The sequence below is a fragment of the Balearica regulorum genome, chromosome 1 (genome assembly GCF_011004875.1).
Source record: "Balearica regulorum gibbericeps isolate bBalReg1 chromosome 1, bBalReg1.pri, whole genome shotgun sequence".
In the NCBI taxonomy this organism is placed as follows: Eukaryota; Metazoa; Chordata; class Aves; order Gruiformes; family Gruidae; genus Balearica; species Balearica regulorum.
In genome coordinates this window covers 93,517,402-93,537,094 of record NC_046184.1, presented here as the reverse complement: position 1 = coordinate 93,537,094, position 19,693 = coordinate 93,517,402, and the positions used below count along the sequence as shown (strand labels likewise).

The window sequence follows — 19,693 nt, the reverse complement described above, 5'->3', positions numbered from 1 at the left end:
AAACCCACAAATATATATTCCGGTACTGTATAAATTTGAGATGCTAGAGTAGCTTAAAAGGGCACTACAACTTGCAATGTCAGAGACCAAACTGCACAGAAATGTGTAGTACATGGTGGAGGAGGAAACGAGAGAATAAGAGGTGTAGAAACACAACCCTTGGGCCTTAGATAGGGAATTGCTTTTCAACAGATGTTTTATAATCCGGGGAATTTGCCACTCTGACTCTATGCGGCAACATGTCAGGGTATTTTGTTCTTAACCTGAAGGAGAGTTTAACTTGATATGAGTCAGCCTGATACTCTCTCAAACAGGGACCTGATACTGCTATGTCTTATGAAGACTTCGGAATAAAAAAAGCTGCAGAAATCTGAGCAACTCAAAATGTCTTCTCTCATGTTCTGTGTTAAGACATGTAGGACAGTTGGGATAAAAGCTTGTTTGCAGTATTGTTCTTCAGTGGGATATATGTGGTGGTGGTAACATATATTGAAGTGTATGCTACGTTAATTGCATGCATGCAATTTTCAATATGCAGAGAAAACCTGAGAAAACATCAGGGCTGTGATAACCTTATACTGTAGATGTGTATGTCCGCAAAATATGCGTGAGCTGAAAAGTTGTGAATGATATCAGTGGTCAGTAAAGTAGCGACGTGTATCTATGAGCAATATTTTGGGCTGTTAAGTTTTTGCAAAGTGTGCTATATATTTTTTTAATTGAAGCCTACTATTTTTGGCAAGTTCCACTCTGTAATTTTATCATGATCTATCGGCTTGAAGTCCACAGGGTCAGCCAGACTCTGTGTGTTACCTTCACAATAAGAACTACAGCTGTGAGCCACAGCTGCTTCTCAGGATAGCAACAGAACAGTAGAAAATCTGAATCTTTGGCAGCGTTAAGGGAGACATCACATCTGGAACCATACTATGTTCCTGGGCAAAACTTGTTCGTAGTCAGACCTAGGCTAGAGCCCACCCATTAAGTAGTTTTATGGATTTATCAGAGTTCCTCTTTCCTGCCAATTTACCTATTTCTTCACCGTTAACAAGAATAAATGTTTGTTAGGAGTGAATATTATAGCAAATGAAAGATGCTGGTAGTTGACTTTGGAGAGAGGACCCAAGAAAGGAATGAGTCTGCCTCCAGATAGACAAATGTTGAGTGACATACTAGTGCTGTGTAAGTAGTGAAATTCTAAAAGTACATGATACCAACATCATTAAACACTGATGGCGTCGTGTTATCCTAGCTCCAGGGTGGTACCCTGAATGCAATCTAGACCAACCCAACCAATTCCAGCTCCGCCGTGCCACTGTGCTTCTGCCCTTCTTGCAAGTGCTGGGATGTTGAAATCGCCACAGATCCTCTCATCCAGAGCGCAGAGGAGATGAGGGTAAGGGAGGGAATATGTACAGCACGAGTTGGTGCTTTTCACTTTCTGGAACAAACAGCTGGAGTTGTTCCCATACACGATAGATGGGTAGTTCTTAGGAAAAGACGGAATTGCAGTGCTCAGTGGGTCCTAAAGCACAGGAATAGTCAGATTTTGCCAGGAGCTGTGAGATGCGCTTCTCATATGTGAAGATTTTGGAGAAGGGGTCGTTTCTTGCTTATACAAATAACTTCCTGGGTGGCTTAGGGGCAGGGATGTTAATTTTGGGGGAGACTTTTATAGAGCAGTGCTCGTTATGTGTGAAGGACTTGACCAACCCCAGTAATGTGAATTTTCTGAAAGGAGGGGAAAAGACTTTAAGAGTGATTGTATTATTTCTTCAAGATGAATGGAACAGTATTTTGTTTGACAGCTGTGTACACTCAAGTTTTCTTCAGGTTGGCTTTACATGAGTTTCCACACCACCAAGTGGGAAATGTAGGGAGTCAGGCTCTAGTTTGTGTCTTGCTTTTCCTGGGCTCATAACTTGTGTTTTCCTTGTGATGATGGATGGTCTTTCTGCTTCTTTCTAAACAGTTTTTTTCGTTCACTACCCAGCCTACCATGGTAGCACTTCCTCTGGAATGATTTGGGTTTCCAGGTGCCAGACTGTTTTCTCTCTCAGATGCCTCTGTTGGGATTGGTAGCTATTTCAAGCCAGCCTTGTAGGGTTCTCCCTCATGTGGTTGTGTATTCTGTAACCAGTATTTGTGAGGTGATTTTTCTTTTGATTAAACCCAAATTTTTAATTAAACCCAAATTTCTAGGCACTTGCAGTTGTTTAAAGATCCCATGGAGCATTTTAGGATGTGAGATATGTGAACCATGTCTCAGGCAATTTTCAACACGGTCAACTGCATTCTGGCTTGCCTCGTTCCCCTACTTTTCAGAGTTGAAAAGAGTGTCCTTTTACTATCACAAACAGATGCACAGAATTTCTGGCACCCTTTTGAGTGGTTTCTACAGTGACTGTAGGGTCTATAATGCCTGGCATCTGTCCAAAGAGGAGGAGTCCTTATTACAAGGTTAATTATTTAATTTTGTAAATGTTCATCTAGTAGACTTGTAAACAGCCAAAACTAGTGCTACTTCAAAACAGTCTCCCACTTCCCCTTCTCTCCAGGAATATACTTTTAAACTGAATTTGGGTATTTAAGGAGATTATTTCAAGTTTCACTATAGAGGATAGCTTTTGAGAGAGCAAAAGAAAGAGTAATGAGGATACTGCAGGGACTTGTGGATGTCATTGGAGCCTTCACTCGTGGTGTCATTGATGAAGGGTAATAGAGCAGAAAACAGAACTGATTTCCATTCTGCTGATGTATTACCGTATCTTCAGGGTCTAGTTGCTCTTGTTTGGCAGGCCTGTCATGAAGAAATGAAGTTGGATGGCAAACAATAAAAGGGTCTGTCATATTCCTGCTATGTCAAATCTTTCTGTTTGCCCTTTGCTTACCATGAGTATTAAAACTACAGTGACTAAATGAATATTGAGTTCTCCCTTCTTACCTTGGTGATGTTGTTATTCCTTGTTTGAGGCAGTGATAGGATGTAAAATTCAACCCTTGTCTTGCAGAAAAGAAAGGGTTTTTTCATTAGAAGGAGGGTGGCCTACTACTTTTACTCTTGATCAGTCACTTTCTGTGTTTTTTTCTAACATGTTTCTGTCTTATAAGGCAATATATAAAATTGAAAAGTCAAATTATGAATAGGCCTGGGTTGTCACTGTACTACAAGCTGGGCAAGTTTATTCTTCTGTGCTTATGTGTGTACAACAGAGGATTTCCTCTGGTCTTATTCTCTGATACGGCCTTTATTTTATCTTTTGTTCACTCCCAGTCAACAAGTCAATATGTGTCAAAAACGAATTTGGAAGTACCCGTTTTGAATATTAAAGAGAAAGTGTTAAAAATAAGCAATAAAGGAGAAGTAGTGGTTAGAAATGTTCTGTGGGAGATCCTTTGCATGGCAGAGAGTTCCGTCTGTGTGCTAAAATTTTGCTATCGTATCAGAGTATAGTGAAAATTATTCTAATATTATTGCACTAAGACCTGTTCTTTTTTGTTTGTACAGGCAGTGATTTTTCCATTGCCATTCAGTGTAAGAAAGAGGAACCAAAACTGAATATCCTGTCACCAGATTTATTGGGGAAAGAAAGTTGTTTGTGGTAGATGTGCCTTCTGAACTACCCAAGGAAGGGGTTTACATTTTTGTGTGAGTGTTGTCTTTGTCTTTGCAGTACAAGCTGTTGCCAATATATAGAAACGATCACAGGGAATTCCTACAGACTGTTTGCAGGAACTTCTGGCTTGGTGCAGGCTTAGGCTGGATGGAGTGGAAGGAGCTTATGCTCCATCTGAATGTCACCTAATGGGACAAAATTGAAGCACTTTTGATTTTTTGATAGGACTGTGTCTGTTTCTGCTCAGTCCTTAGTTCATAGAAATGGAAAGGGAAAACAGTGCCCAGACCCTGAGGGACCATTGCTGGTTTGGGATGATGGAGCACCGGCACCACATGTAATTACCACCGAGATTATCTACCCAGGCAGGGAGGCGGCTCTGTTCTCTTGCAACAGACTGACAGGGAAGGTCGACAAAGGGACGGTAATTAATTGGTAGTCACCTGCAACAGAGCTTCACATGCAACTTCTTCCCTCTGAGTAACAATAACAGGTACCAGCTCATTTACAGTTTTTTCTCTTTAGTTCCAAATGGTCAAAATACCCAAGTATTTTAAGGCCTTACAAGTAAAAGCACTTCAGTTGATTCATGACCCTGGTGAGAAAAGTATGAAAACTTCATCAGTGTTTAAAACTGGAAAACTGGAGTTGCAAAAACTAAAATGCAAAACAACAAAAAAAAGATCACCATTAAAGATTTTCACTGAGCTGTAATATTATGTCTTTTAATGCAATTAAATATTCGTTTTTCATTTCCTGTTAGTATATGTCTTCTCTTACTGATTTCTAAGACTAAATCTTGTTTTACTGTGCTGTTTAAAATGATTTAGCTAATCCTTACTCATAGAGGTAAGGGGATGTTTGGGGTTTTTTTTCTGTAATCTGACATCTGGATTTCTCAGTTGTGCCACTGCAGACAATGTGTGCCTGTGATGGGGAGAATTACTTGTCTTTCTGAGGGTGCCAGCAGACCCTTTCTAATTTAGTCAGAGCAATTTGAGAAATGAAGAGGGTACTGACACTGTCGTAGCTATTTTTGATGCAGTAGCTATGTAGTGATCTTCCCCAAGAACAGATTACTTTTGTAACTAACATTTTATCTCATTTACTAGCAATTTCTAAAGAATTGTCATGGTAAATAGCCAGCAACTGGTCTGAAGAACCATAGTAATGATAAAATTTGCTTTCTTAGCTGTTCCATGTGGCTGGTCTGGAGATCCTCAAAAAAGCTTCATAGCTATTGCTCGGCCAGTTGGCTTTACCCCTTGGGCTCCGGGGTATCTGAGCTATTATTAGGCTTCTCAACAGGACTTGCCTATAGAGAGGGAACTTAGAGAGGATTGTCCCGGTAGACATGAAAGAGATCCCTCTTTTGAGATCAGCAGCGCCAGTGACACACAACTGAGTAATTTGGGATCTGTCCAGGAGGGAGTTTGAACTGCTGCTTGCCTGTTGCCACTCTGCACCACTGGCTTCCGTGCCTGCTTCTCCCACTGCTACGTGGCAACTTTCCCTTTTCTCGGGGAAGTAGTTGAGCTTGGAATGCTTTAAAATATTTAAAATGTTCATCCTTTTTTCTTAGTTAATCAGCCCCCTGGTCAGGGCTCTTTCATTGAAAAGACCTCATCTGTTCCTTTGGATACTGGTGGGCAGCATGGCAGGACCCACCTGAGCTTCGTGTTCCTTGCTGCCTTGAGGAGTGATTCTGTAGTGGTATGTTAAAATACTGTCATCGCCACTTTTAGCCCAGTTACCGTGATCAGCACAACTGTGGTGGCAAGAGGAGGCTTCTCAACTAAGCAAAGATGAACAGGGACCTGGGAGCCAGTTTTGCTGACAGCTGTTACATTTTACAGAAAATGAGTTGACCTTGCACTGTGTGCACCTGATGGGACATGCAAGGGAGATGCAATGAGAACAATTCATAGTGCATTGATATTAAGATTACTTAATCTGATTCACTGAAGATTTAGGCCAGTTTTTAATGGCAAAACTATGAGAATAATAAAGAAGTCTCAGAATTCAATTTTATTCTTTTCCCTGACCTCTTCTCTGCCCCTCTCTTCCTTTCCTCCCAAACAAAAGGAATCTAAAATGGCAATTAAGAAAAAACTCTAGATGTGCCCAACAGACTTGGCATTTTACTCAGCATCAAATATTTTTCAATCTGCTGAAGTTAAAGCTGGGAACCCTGAGAAATATTTTTTGCCCCAGATTAATGAACACAGATCAGTACTGTTTAATCAACCAATAAATAAAAACAGCCTGGAAAGCAGCCTGAAATTAATCCATCATAGCATGACCAAATTGAATGAACTGTGTCCACCTACAGAGTAATGACAAGCACATATTTCCCTATAACATATCTGAAACTAGAAAGAGAGCATAGCAAATAAAAAAACATATTTCCACAGTGTACAGAGCTTTTTTGTTAAAAATCAGAAAACACATCCTTTGTTTAAAATCTGGTCTCAGATATGAGGCAATTTTAGAATGGTCAGAGGAGGATGGAAGTGAGGGGGGGGGAATAATAAATTACATACAAACTTTGTTTTCATATAAGTAATTCTAGTGCTGGTATGTAGCCCTGATGGGAGCATAAGGGAGAAAGCAGGGATTTCTCTTCAGACCCAGAGACTCTTCTGCCCCAGAGTGTGTCTCTGACTGTGGGCAGTGCCAGACACATCAAATAAAAGTTGAGGGAGTCTCCCTCATGGACGCGTAAGGCAGGCTCCCTCCAAATTCCATCACAGAGATTAGTTTAACGGTGAGAAATGAACTTGTCCTGTACTGGCCTGCATCACTGGGGATCTTCTGGATACCACATAGATGTCCGATCTCACTTAACTTCCAGATATAAAACAAACAACAGCAACAACAACAAACACCACCACAAAAAACAAACAAACATGCAAAAAACTAGTGGAAATTATTCCTTCAGTTATCTTTCAGTTTGTACGCAAAAGAATATTTTTTTTATTCCAAGCTTTCTTTTTAATTACATGTTCATTGTTCCTATATTATGAAGAGTTGTAAGCACTATGCCTCCTTTCTCTCTGAAAAAAAAACCCCTTTTGTTCTCTTCATCCTCTCTTCCTGTGAGGAACTTCCCATAGCTGGCATCATTTCTGTGAGTTTCCTTTATCTTTATTTCAGTCATAGGCTGGCTTGAACCACAAGTTGCATTGTCCAAAGAACTTTAACGTTATTTTCTGTTCCTTTTCAGTTGTAACTTTTTCTTTATTTTGGGGCATTTGGAGGTGTGCTGCCTAGAAGAGTTTCACTTTTTCAGTCAACTTTAGTCCTTAAAAGAATTAATTAATTATGTTGTGGTCACTGTAACTCCTTTATTAAACACTTCAGAACGTGAAGGTCAGAAGTCTCAGTAATGGTGAATTAGCCTAGCAGTCACATATTTGTATGTACTAGCTGTTTTGTGCAAACAAAATTGCATTCACATCAAGGCATGTGTTATTACCTCCTACATCTTTAAGGTCTTGTCTGCCTTTAAAAATACTAGTATAAATAATAAAGCAAATGTGCATTCTTTGTGAATATATTAGTTAATAAATATGATGATTGAAGGGAACCTGGTAAATTATCTAAATATCTGTGTGCTTGCTTATTTATGTGCATGTATATAAACGTGCAGATGTGTATGTATTAGTATAGGTGTGTATATATATGTATTTAGTATATAGATTGATGTACTTAGACATGTGTATATATCTTTGACAACCTTGTGGTTGTGTGAGGCCCATATGTCACAGGAAGGAGATTGGGAGTTTTGCTGCACTGAACAACATCACCCCTTCAGCAGCGTATTCTGTCATCACCTGCATGTCCACCCATTTGCACCACAAGGGAGATAGATGAAAGTCAATGTTGTATTAATCAATTAGGTTCTACGTTTGCACCAACGTACTATTTGTGTTCTCTCCTGTTCTGACAGAGACGAGTCTCCTGGGCAGCTTCACTCCCCAAAGCAGGGCAAGAAGCAGTGCTCTGATATAAATGTGTTTGGGACCTGTGAGCAGGGTGCTTCTGCTTTTATTCACATCAAGTTATGATTTATTTTGTGAATAACCTCACTGACATCAAGGTAACTATTTGTAGAGGAAGGTACGCTGTTTAATATGAGCATGGTTGGCAGAGTCTGGCCTGCTGTACTTTGGTTCCAGCAACAAAACGCTCTTGTCATCATGGGAGCTGACATGGTGTCACAAACAATCACAGCTCAAAACTAGCTGCTGTCTTGACTGGGACGTGAATGGCTGTTTCTGGAACAGATGAAAAGTCTCACTGTTATATGAAATAAAGATGCTTGGGTTCTGCAGAAAGATGCTCAGATTTGAACTGTTTTCACAGATGTTTGTTGAGCCTGGGACTGGACATGGAGTTCCTCTTCTCTCGCTTCTTGCTGAAAGCAGAGAAGGACGTTGAATCCCGAAGTGCAGTCCAAAACTCAGATGGGCAGTGAACAGGTGATACATTGTCAGGCTATTTCAGATCGTGGAAACCATTTGTCCAGTTTTAGATTGCTATTGCTAGCAGTGTGTCTTTTAGTTATGAGAAAGAGAAGAGGTTATTTAAAACTTAGACAACTCCTGTTTGCCTTTCAGAGCACACCAAGTAGGATTTAAGAAGGAATGCTTAAAGATTACAGGCAGCTTCCTCTGAATCTATTTTATGCAATTCTCACTTATGTCCAATGTGAAGTAAATACGCTGAGAAAGAGCTGGCTCAGCAATTCAATTCGGTGAGGCATGCACAGATAACACTCTGGAATGGGTGTTTGAGGCTCAGCATGGTGAGCAAGAGGGACAAAGAGGCAATTAGTTCTGATTACTTTGATGTATTTCATTTGTACCATCACTCCACAGCCTGTGTGGATGTAGTGCATTCAGGACCCCGGGTCTGTGGAGCTGGTGTGCGTAAAAGCTGGTCACTCCTCCAGTATCTTTGGTGTCAGAGCAGAAGAGACAAAAGTCTTTGATGGGTTCTCAAACACAGAAGCTGCCCTACCAAAATGCAGCACAAGAAATTTGCCAGAGGAAGGGTGATAAAGAGGGAAACAAACCCGTGGTAATGCACAACGGTAACACCGAGCTACCAAGACACCTTTTAAACTTTGAGGAATATGCTGGATGATGTAATTTTTCAGCTTCCTCTAATGAAGTACATATCTGAGATTCCAAAGTGGCCAGAGGACATAAGTGGTCAGTGACTTTGGAGAGGAATAGGGCAGGGAAGGAGCTGTTGGTGTGCAGGGGCAGGCGTGTAGCACAGGAGCATTCAGATATCCTTGGGAGAGCAGAAAGAAAGAACCTAGTAGATTGACACAGATATTTGACACAGCTATTTGAGCTATTTGACACAGATATTTGAGCTGTAATATAAGGAAGAAATTTGTTAGTGTCCCAAACCTTCAGCTTTCTCTCTTCTCCTGGTCACATGCCGCCATGTGTTAGGCTGTACAGGACTAGATGTATTAAATTTTTTTGTGCATTAATAATAAATTTATAATAACATAAACCCATATCACCATTGATGATGTTTTTTAAAAAAAGTGTGCTTTGGAATACTCTGTCCTTTTTATTTCTGTTAGCCAATAAACTTTCCCAGAAAACCTTATACCTTCAGGCAATATCTAAACACTCTTGGGACAGTAACAGTGATGTTCTAGCAAAAGTGGCAGTCATGCTGGGGACAGCTGTTCATTCTTCTTGTTCGTGATCCAAATGGCAGCTCAGAAGAAGAGTCAATCTAACTCTTATTTGTCCCTCAGAAGAGAGAGAAAATAGCTCATGAGGGCAGCTCATGGAGATCGGTGCTGTACACCTCCTAGTGTACAAGTAAGCCTGAGATTTAGACTTGTCACCTCCCTTGCTCATGTCCTTTGAGAAGAGGTCCCAGAATGGCCGGCTCCCTAGTGTCCTCCAAGGCTGGCTTAGCACCTGCTTAAGGGGCAGCTTAATGTTACAGCTAACCTGTGGTAAAGGGCTGCCGGAAGTGACATCCCTGCTCTTCCCCTGCCACCAGCCACTCACCCCACATGGGATCTAGCACCTGGGTCGCCACGGTCTGTGCAGCCGCTGATTTGATGGCTGTGGCTGCAAAGAGGAGGAAGCAAACAGACCAGCTGAGCTGCAGCATCCACTTGGTGCACACATTTGTGCATTTGCTCTAGATCTGGAAAGCGAGGGCTTTTCTTGGTGGATTTCCATTTAAGATTTCAGAATATGTCTTCATTCTGTGTCGAGATGCACATAAATGCTGCCATTTCTTCCATGGCATTCATTTTGGTCTGAATTAAGTTCATTAACATGTTTATCTGAACCCTTTTTTTTAGGAGTCTCTTAGTTGTACTGGCCAAAAACCAAATTCTCTTCTCAGTTGCTGCTCTGTTTCTAGAGCTTTTTCAGTTTGCCAAGAATCTAATCTCTATCAAGTAAGATTTCATGACAAATGACATCCAGTCTGCTAAAACATTCACTGATTTTCTTCACTTGCTAGCTTTCAACTTCCCAAACTTTTTTGAACTCTTAACAGCTATCACAACCTAACTTTAGGATGCTGACTGTTACACAAGCTTTTCAAAGTGGGAAAAGGAGTGGAAGTGCCAAGATGATATCTTTCCAGACATAAATAGGTACCCATTTTGTTACTCGTCCTGTCGCATTAGGATTTTCAAAGCCACTGCCTTATTGCTGTAAAATATATCATATTGCATCTGTGGTTGAATAAAGATTCCTTATTCCCCTTCATATCCTTTTACTTACGTTTCACTTAAATTCTTTGACATATCTTTCACATGGTGTTTCACTTACCTGTTTTCAATAGGTACCTATTTCAACATGGAATTAGTAAATACAGCCATAGTTGATTTTCTCTCTCATGTTCTCTGGTCATCAGTTTACTCTGCTCACAGCTAGTGATTGCGTAGATGTAGTTAAATCATCCATACTTGGGGTGATGCTTAAGAAATTGTAACGTTTCTCTTGATTCAAAATAAGTAACAATCTTGAAACTGTCAATTTACAGCTTCAGAATATGGGAGATTGTAATAATGACTAAGTACCTGTTGGGTGGAAATATTCCAGATACAGAAATGGAATTATTCAGTTCTAATTATTCAGTTCAATGGATGATAATGCTTATGGAAATCATCAGGGAAGTAATTCAGTCCCCAGCAGAAATTTCTGTGTTTGAATACAACAAATCTTAAGCACTAATATAGCACTATTAGAGGAAACTGTTGCTGTGGATTTTTTTTTCACCAAAGGTCTTTCTGTAGAAAAGAGGTCAGGAAGAGGATGAGTAGAAACGTCTTAATTTATTTTCTTTCAAACCACAGTCCTTTTTTAGTCTTGTGAACATTGTGCTTGAACTTTGAGAATGGTGTCTTTGCCTAATTATTACTGAAGTAAGAGTCACACAATTAAAATGTACTTGCAGAAAATGTCTGCCTATATTTTAATACGATAGGACATTGTATGAATCTTATAATTTTTCCTCTTGTAGGTAATTGGTGTCAGTAGGCATTTTGGGCTTTTAGATAGAGGCTGGAGTGGTTTTGTGTGCATTTAGTTACTTTATTTTTTTTTCTTCCTTCATCTGCAAGACTTGTTTTAGTGGGAAGAGATGACTTATTCTGAAAGAAGTGTCAGCAGACTTAGCAAGAAAGAGATGTTTTTACAGTGATCCTATGGACCATAATGCCATTGGCCTTCAACAGCAGTGCTATTGCTTGTTTTGAGGTCTAATGAGATAGGTCTGTAATTATGTGTGGTGAATGCAGTGCTATGGATCCAAGATTATGTTTTACTTGTTCTGAAATAATGCGGAGAGATGTCATACAACTTAAGGTGTAGTTTATCAAAAACATCTTCTTTCATTGTTCACTGCTTGGCTTAACTCAAGGGAGGTTTTGGAAAGATTAGGTGTGGCACCTAACTGTGCAGCATTCCGGAAGTGTAAAGAAATACATTGCCTGTCAGATGTAATACTGTGGAGAGGAGGGGAAACCCGGGACTTTTCTTAGAATAAATTTCAAACACCAGTGTTCTAAAATGATAAAAGATCCTATTACAGGAATGTACTTATCAGTCTTGAGACTGTATTATTATGAGAAGCTTTCAGCTGATGATTTTATCCCTGTTTTCGAATGCAAAGGTAGGTGATGAATTTGAAAAACAGTAACAAACCCCCCCTTTTTTTTTTCATTAGATCCTTCAGATGATGAAGCTATTGAGATGTCAAGTGATAACAGGACAGCAACGCATCATGATTCAGATTCCAAACCTCCTGTGACAAAGAAAAGAAAGCAGGTTTGTAAATTTAGGAATTGTGTAGAGCACAGAGATGATAATGTGTAGGGAAGCATAGTCCCCTTTCGTTCAGTAAAGGGACAGTTTTCTTCATTCTTTGTCTGATCTGTTCACATAATAAGATTTTTTAATTAAATTATTTTGTCTTACTTGGAAATGATCACATTACAGTACGTTTCAATAATAACTTCACTCTTGCGTGAGTTGAGATTGCCAGGCCTGTCTCCTACAAAGTGATTGTCTAGTGATAAAAGCCTGGATGGTGCTACCAAGTGTCCTCCCCTCTCATCTTTCCCTTTCCCTGCCACACACAAGGTCTTGAAAACTGTATTTAAACTTTGTACAGCATCTCTACCCAATCACGTCCCCAGTGCAAGGTCCAAGTGAAGAAGACTAGGTCTACGTGGATTGATGTTTTCATAGCCTTGCACTACTAAAAGCTTCCTTTAAAACCAGTAGGAACTGTGTTGTTCAACATTACATGGAGTATGCCAAGGAAAAGGCAGCAAGGTCTTTGACAGACAGCATCACCCCAACTTGAGCAAAAGAGAGTCATCTAGAGGTCAGCTGATTTTAAGAGGTCTTTTGTCTGAAGGTAAATTTCTTCTGTCTTCCTGATACCATACAGGAGAATTGACTGAATGGCTGTGAAAGAGCTAAAATGATATTGGAAGCTATGTCTCCTTGAGGTTATGGATATTAATTTTGATCCTAGGTCAATAGTAAATTCTCTGTGTGATGCCTAGGCAGTTGTCCAGGTGAAAACCATTTGCAGGGATGTTCTTTTTTTGGTAACAGAGAAGCGTAAACAACGCAGTAGCAATTACTATGCCTTTGGGCGTCTTTCCAAGGAGACCAAAGGTGAAGTGAGCCAAATATCTGAACTGGTTCCCCATTTTGGTTAGGAAAGAGAGAACCGAGCAATACAGCAGAAAGCTGCATTGCCTTTGTACATGCTCTACCCGAGGAGTCAGATGCTGAGGACTTCAACTCAGTAAGGATGCCTATGGAGCCACTTTTTAATCACCATTATCTTCACTTAAGCATTTAGAACTAAGTTAAGATTGTTTGGAGGACTTGCTTTGCTCTTTCTATGAGAAGTTTAGAAAGGATAACCAACACAGGTTATCCTGCCAAGGTGGACTGGGACTGCTCAGCTGTAGCAGAACACTTGCCACAACTCTTCCTGTCATTTGAAGAATATCAGTCTGCCTTTTGGAATGGGGTAAGTTGATGTATAGCCACGAAACTCCAGGAGGCGATGCTTTACTGGAGCTCAAAGTCATGGATGTGTTATTGCACATCTTTTAGAGCAAAATGCTTGTAAAATCAGATGTATTTATGGGAAGCTAGTAGTTTTGTAGTTCTGGTGCATACAACATAACACATTTTACTTATCCCTGCCTTATTCAGAGACTGGACGCTATTCTGCAGTGGACTTGGCACCTTAAAGCCAGTCAGGAGACAAGCAAATAGAATTATCAACATTTATGTTTCTAGTCTGCAGGCTGTCCTCAGGCTTACAATGAAATGAGTAATTTGCCTCCAATCTGAATGGCGCATTGATGTATTTACTTTGTCACAAACTCCAAAAGTCAGAGTATATGGCTGACCTAGAATGTAAACTTTCACACACACACACAAGAATGTTTTCACTCTACGTTTGGATTTCCAGTAACTTGGCAACATGTAAAGAAAAAAATTTGTTAGAAATATAATACAGGAAATATTTTATGCTCTGCCTATGATTAACAAACAAGGAATTTATGACATTTTAGTTCATAAATCAGTGGTCTCAGCACAAATTTCCTGTTTTCTGCATTTTAAGAACTTCCATGTAAAAATAGCATAAAAACACAGAGCACAAGGAAGCCATGTCAAAAACCAGTAGATTGTCTGCTCTGTGTCTTGCATAAGAAAAACATGCAAATGACCTTTTCTTAAGGGTGGCATGCAAAGAGCTATTGCATGCGTAGGTAGGCAACTAACATTTGGGTAAGGGTCAGAAGTTCAGTCCAGATCAGATGCTTAAATATTTTAGACTGCAGATCATCAAAGAGGTGTAACTTTACAGCCATTCACCACCATGACATTTCTCTTTGTATTATGGCATTATTTTTAATGTCTGAATAAAGTGGACTTAGTATTGCTGGGCTAATAGTATACTATGCCTAAATGTATATATTTATGCGCTGTTGTAAATGAGATAATTTAGAGTCTTAACATGCTTCTCTGAGGAAACAAGGTGTTGACTGAAAGCCTACTCTGTGCTTCTGTTGCTGTGCAAAGAAAGGGTTACATACTGCCTTCAAAAAAGAAGCCATGGCATTTGGTGATACTTCTAAACATCTGAATAAAGGGTTATCAGTGAGAAAATTTGGTTTCTCTTAGAGAAAATTTTTCAGCTCTGTGGCACAGTTTTATTCCTTTCTCATGCAGATACCACTTGGGAGTGTTTAGCAGATTTATGTAAAACAGTTCACAATCTATGTGAAGGGAGAAATGGGCCTGAAGTGAATGAGTGGCATTTTCCAGTATGCTGAAAGAGTGGTAGCTCTTTCTAGGATAGAGAACCATCGTACTCTACTGGAGGAAAGAGATTCAGCTTGGCCACTTTCTGGCTTTGTGATTACTTGGTAGTATCCCTTGACTAAATCAATTGAAAGGCTTGTTCTCTGCCTAAAATATGATGCTGAACATGGAGTTTATGATTAAAACACCTGGCAAGTGGTCTTTGAGTATCTATGGACAGCTGGGATGTGTGAGGGTAGAGCAGGAACTGAAGGCAGAGGGTAGCTGTTTCAGTCTCAATGTTTGGGAATGCTAATGGTAGGAATAGGAATGAAGAAATGTATGCTAGTGTTTTAAAAGCACTTGAAACAGAGTCAGGACAGAGATTTTTAAAAAAGAAACAAACTGAAAATAAAAACAAAAAGCTTATATTAACCCTGGAACAGTTTTGTTAGCTGAAGTGAGTTTCTACTTGCAGTCATTCCCTTGGTTTCTAGTGAAGGTAATATGTGTTTATGTCCAAGAAAGTCACAGGGACAGGTCTCTGCTGTTGAGGCAAGATACGGTCCCTATCACAACTTCTCATGGGTGGGTATTGATCCAGGCTGCGTTACACTCCAGCCCTAGCTGTAGAGTGCTTTGCTGGCTGTAGCCGGTCCCCAGCCAAATCTTCTCTGGTAGTTCCTAAGTATCCTTGCAAACCTCAACCAGCTTCAGGGCCACTTCTGTACAGTACTACTGCTGCCTTTGCAAATGCAGTGGTGGCTGTGGTTGTATCACTGCACAGAAAGCAGGAGCAAGCAATAGGTCATTTGTTTGTGCTGAGCATGGTGGTATCCTGGTGTTTATAGCTAAATTAGCCAGGGGAGTGGAGAGGAAAAGGGAGACGTAGGCATAATATGCACTCTACAAAATGCTTCTGATAAGGATATGAGAGCGGGCTTGGAAATGCACATATGTGCTGGTCAGGGTCATATAGTACCAGTTGTCATGAAGTGTCCTCCCGTTAAGGGCAGGGGGAGGCAGTAAGTACAAGGAGGGCTCAGAAAGGCTCCAGATACTCTGACCTTCTGTTAGTTTTCCTTTGACCCTCTTGGCCCTGTTGAAGCTGCCCTCACAGGGGAACAAAGGAGCAGCTTCTCTGGCTTTCAGCTGGGCTCCCTTTCCTGCTGATACTTTTCTGCCAGGCTTTCCCCAGGGAGCAGTGCTGGATTTGCTGTTCCTGGGCTTTTAATGCTCCATGTGATGAGACTCAGGAGCAGATTTTTCCAGCCAAATGCATCCTGGTATCAAGGAGCTTTTTCCTGCAACTCAGTCTGTTTTCCCATTGCTCTTCCTCAAGTGACTTATTAAGCTCTAAAGTCCATCTGTGTAGATTAATTTGCATTTCCATGAAGTGGAAGTCCCTAAGAAGGCAAAAGAAAAGAGAATTGGTATGCCCAAAATAAGGAAAGCCTATGGCTTGCTTCCTCTGTTTTGGACAATTTTAGGTGGCTAAGGAGAAATCCTAACCCTGGCTTATGCGAACAGGGGCTTTGCTACAAATGGACCAGTTCAGCCTGCTCACTCAGGCACAAAAGAGAGTTAATAATAGCAACACGTGTTGGATGAAGATTATTGTGAAATGCATCGTGTATTTTTCTGGTCTGTATTTGACCCTGCCTGCTATGAGGAGACAAAGCAAGAACGGGGCAGAACAAATTTGAAACATGTTTTCCTAAATTTTGCACTAAAAATGTAAAAGGAAATCGAGAGCATGATTGTTTCCAATTATTCTTGCCCAGTTCCGTGGTATCTTTCACCATCTGGATGCTCACCTTAGACCCAATTATTTTAAAGCACTGTTGGCAAAGTTTAGAAAAACAATCACACACAATAATAGAGATTAAAAGGCAAAGTTTATGAACTTCATGTTTTCCTCTTGATTTTTTTCTTAATGTATCAAAACCTGCTTTTGACCATTTTATGGAATTGTGACTACAACCTGTATATTTCAATTTTCTGTTCTTTTATTCCCCACTTGGTTACAACAATGTAGATCTCCATTCCAAAATTACTCCAGATAAATGTAACTGTAAGAATTTGATCACTTCTACAGGTGGGGAAGCTTGGTTTTGTTTGTTTTTCCCTGACCCAAAATTATACTTTATGTATTCCCTCTTACCTCCCTTTGGTGACATTTTCCTCCTGCCCAAGTGATCGGATATTTGATGTTGAATATTTTTTTTCTGACTTTTTTTTTTTAAATATGTGCTTTGCAGCCTACGGAGTGTTTTCTAAGTCAGCCTGAAGAAAAACAAGAGAGCGCTGTAAAGGCAAAGAGGAGAAAAAAGGTATGAATGTCCTAGAGTGTGTTTGGGGACTGGGCAGCGGGTGTATGTGCTGTTACAAGATTCAAAATTGGAACAACCCTGTGACGATGAGAAGTAACGTGGTCATAACGTTGCAGCCTCTTTTAGAGAAGAATAGAAATTCCTACTTTTTTTACTTCACTCAAAACACCCATTCCCAACCTGAACTGTGGCATTGTGTCCATACTCTGCACAAGGTTTGTATATGTCTACACCCAACTTGCAAGTGTTGCACACCGGGAAAATGTAACTGCATCAAAGAAAGGTGGAATTTCCGTTGCTGCAGAATCTGCCCCATTCCAGCGATGTGGTCAGGCTCCAGCTGCTGTTACGTCTTTTGAGCCAAGAGCTGTCCTTGTTCACTCTTCTCCTTATAGCATAAGTATATAAATAAATACTCTGTATTGTCCCTCTGGCCATGCTCCATCCTCACCCTCAACAACAAACACACTCTGCAATCTAGATGGAAATTACATGGCACCAGGCAAGTTAATTGTCTTTCAGGACAGACTGTAAACAGTTGTCTCCCTCACAAGGCTGAGAGGTGGCCTTTTTATATTATGTCAGGCCTCTTAATCATCCAGGGAATGCGAAGAGGGAAGAGTGGGATTTAGCTTTAAATGCAGCTCTGGCAGAAGTGACCACGGTACTTGTTCCACTGCTGCCAGAGCGAAAGCATCCCATGACAGATTGGTGAACCAGACCTAACAAAAAGACCCTGTTCTCAGGCAAACAATAGGCGCTTAGTTACACCTTTGGTTTCAGTGGGGCTAGGCCACTAAGTTGACATACACAGCCTGTCAGAAAAACCATCAGGAAATATTTATCAGGTTGATCTATGGGTTCCAAGCAAAGAAGTCTCTCTAAAAATAAGGAAAAGGGGGGAAAAAAAAACCCTTTGCTTTTAAGCATCTGGAATGAATTGGAAGAAAAATAATAAAACTTCCTGCAGGAGGAACATTTCCCCACAGCTCTCCTTGAAGGAAGAGAGTTTGCTCAGGTGTCCTTGCTCTTGCTCTTACGGAATTTCTCATTAGTATCAGGCTTCTCCCCTCCAGAGTGCCATAATTTTCCTGAAGGAACCAAGTGGCCCAACGAATGAGGTAATGGTCCTGTGGAACGGCGCCTTGCACTGAATTACCAAGTAGAGAGAGCCTGATAGGTCTGTCTTGCTGTCTGCTAAATCAAAGGTTCCCAAATGTGGGTCACTCAAGAGGCAAGTTATGGGGCTAGAGAAGAGTGTTTGTGGTTGATAGGAAGGACAATGAAGAAGTTCGATTGTGGGCCTCATGCAAAGGCTGTGTGTGCTGCAGATGGCCTCTGCTCAGTCTTTGGGAAGACAGTTGTTGCATGGTAGAAAAATACAACAGCGCCAAATGAGGGTGAAACTTGGGAAGGAATGTTGCGGATTCAGGCACTGCAAAAACCTGCCAAACAGCCAAGCGTCCATTGGAAAGTCTTCGGGGACTGCAGAGAGCTTTGCACCAGGCCAAAGGCAGACCGAGAGGAAGGCATAAGCACTGCATCTCTGTGCATCCCACTGTCAAAGATTCAACTGGGGTCTTGCAAACACACAGCTGGTTTTAGCAGAGGTAGAACAGGCAGTGGCCAAAGTGGCAGACGGCTGGGAAAGGCAGCTGCCTACTTTGGCTTTGCTGTAGGGTAGAGTGGCTTCAGCAGCCCCCAAATGGCTCTTCCTTCTTCAGCCTTCTGCACTTTATGCTGCCCTTATGGGAATATTTGGGGTGTATTGGGGAAGAAGGAAAGATGGCGGGGTGGAGAATGGAAGAGGAGGAGGGAGTGGGTGCTGGGATGGACTGAGTGCCTGCTATAGCTCTCTTCAAAATTGCCACTGATCTTCACCATCCTCGACCTTAGCCTGCCGAACTTGCACTGAAGGTACCCACCACCCCTCCAAAGCTGCCAAAAATGCTTCTAGGCCCACCTCATCTCAGTGAAATCTCACTTTGCCTCACAGATACATACAGTATTGCTCCATCCTAGCCACGTTCTCCTCCTCCTTTTCACTTCTAGGCTTATGCTGCCATGTATCCTCATAATGACAAGTGCAGTTTAGCTTATGCAGCTGAGAAACCTTAAGCTGGCCTTTCACAGATGAACCACTTCTCAGTGAGAACAAGAGAAGCTTCACATTCTTGCCGTCTCTATCCTTGAAAATCTACTGTTTTCTTAAATGCTGGCAGATCATTCATATAACAGGAACCCTGGGCTATTCTCCCCCCTGTGATCCTTTTAATTATGGCAAAAAAATACAGCAACACTTTCACTTCAGTGAAAATTCAGACCTGTTATTAGCTAACATTCCTAAGGTGTAAAACACAATCATTATGAACTTATGTCCTGGCTCTAAAGTTTGGTTTTAAAAAAAGATACATTTTGGAAGAACAAAGCAACTGCTCAATTCTTTCTGCTTGATTTCTGTTTTTGTGAGCTTTTAACTCATTTTCATCACACTTGCATGGTATTCTGTGAATATAGCTAACCATCTTTCCTTCAAAAACAGATAATTACCCTGTTGTAACAAAGACTTACACAACCACTCAATTCCTGTTGTTATGCTTTAAAAATAATAAATTTTTAAAAATTATGAAAAAAACCTTGAATTTTCAAACTGATACTCACGTGTAACAGTAACAAAACTCACAAAACCAGCTTTCAGTTATGTTTTTGTTGTGGTAGCACTTCAGGTGAGTGCACAAGATATTTTTGGCTTCGGGCTCACAGATCATCTCATCAAAGTATCTGAACTTGTGTCTGAAGTCTGCATTCCCACTAAAGATGAAGGGAATCTTGTCCCATTTTAAGGTGTTTTTCTATTTAAGCTGTAATTAAGCCAATATAACTGTATAAAGTTGTGGAGGAA

At 40.7% G+C, this 19,693-nt stretch overlaps 1 protein-coding gene across 5 annotated transcripts in view; it reads left to right on the top strand.

The window, feature by feature from the left end:
• Window positions 1–19,693, top strand: part of CMSS1 (cms1 ribosomal small subunit homolog) — a 243,920-nt gene that overhangs the window by 212,125 nt on the left and 12,102 nt on the right. For all 5 annotated transcript variants that reach the window (XM_075766668.1, XM_075766660.1, XM_075766635.1 and 2 more), the window contains 2 exons: window positions 11,847–11,947; window positions 16,720–16,791. In XM_075766668.1, the coding sequence (XP_075622783.1) occupies window positions 11,873–11,947; window positions 16,720–16,791 (147 nt within the window). In that variant the 5' untranslated portion in view covers window positions 11,847–11,872. The remainder of the gene's footprint in view (window positions 1–11,846; window positions 11,948–16,719; window positions 16,792–19,693) is intronic.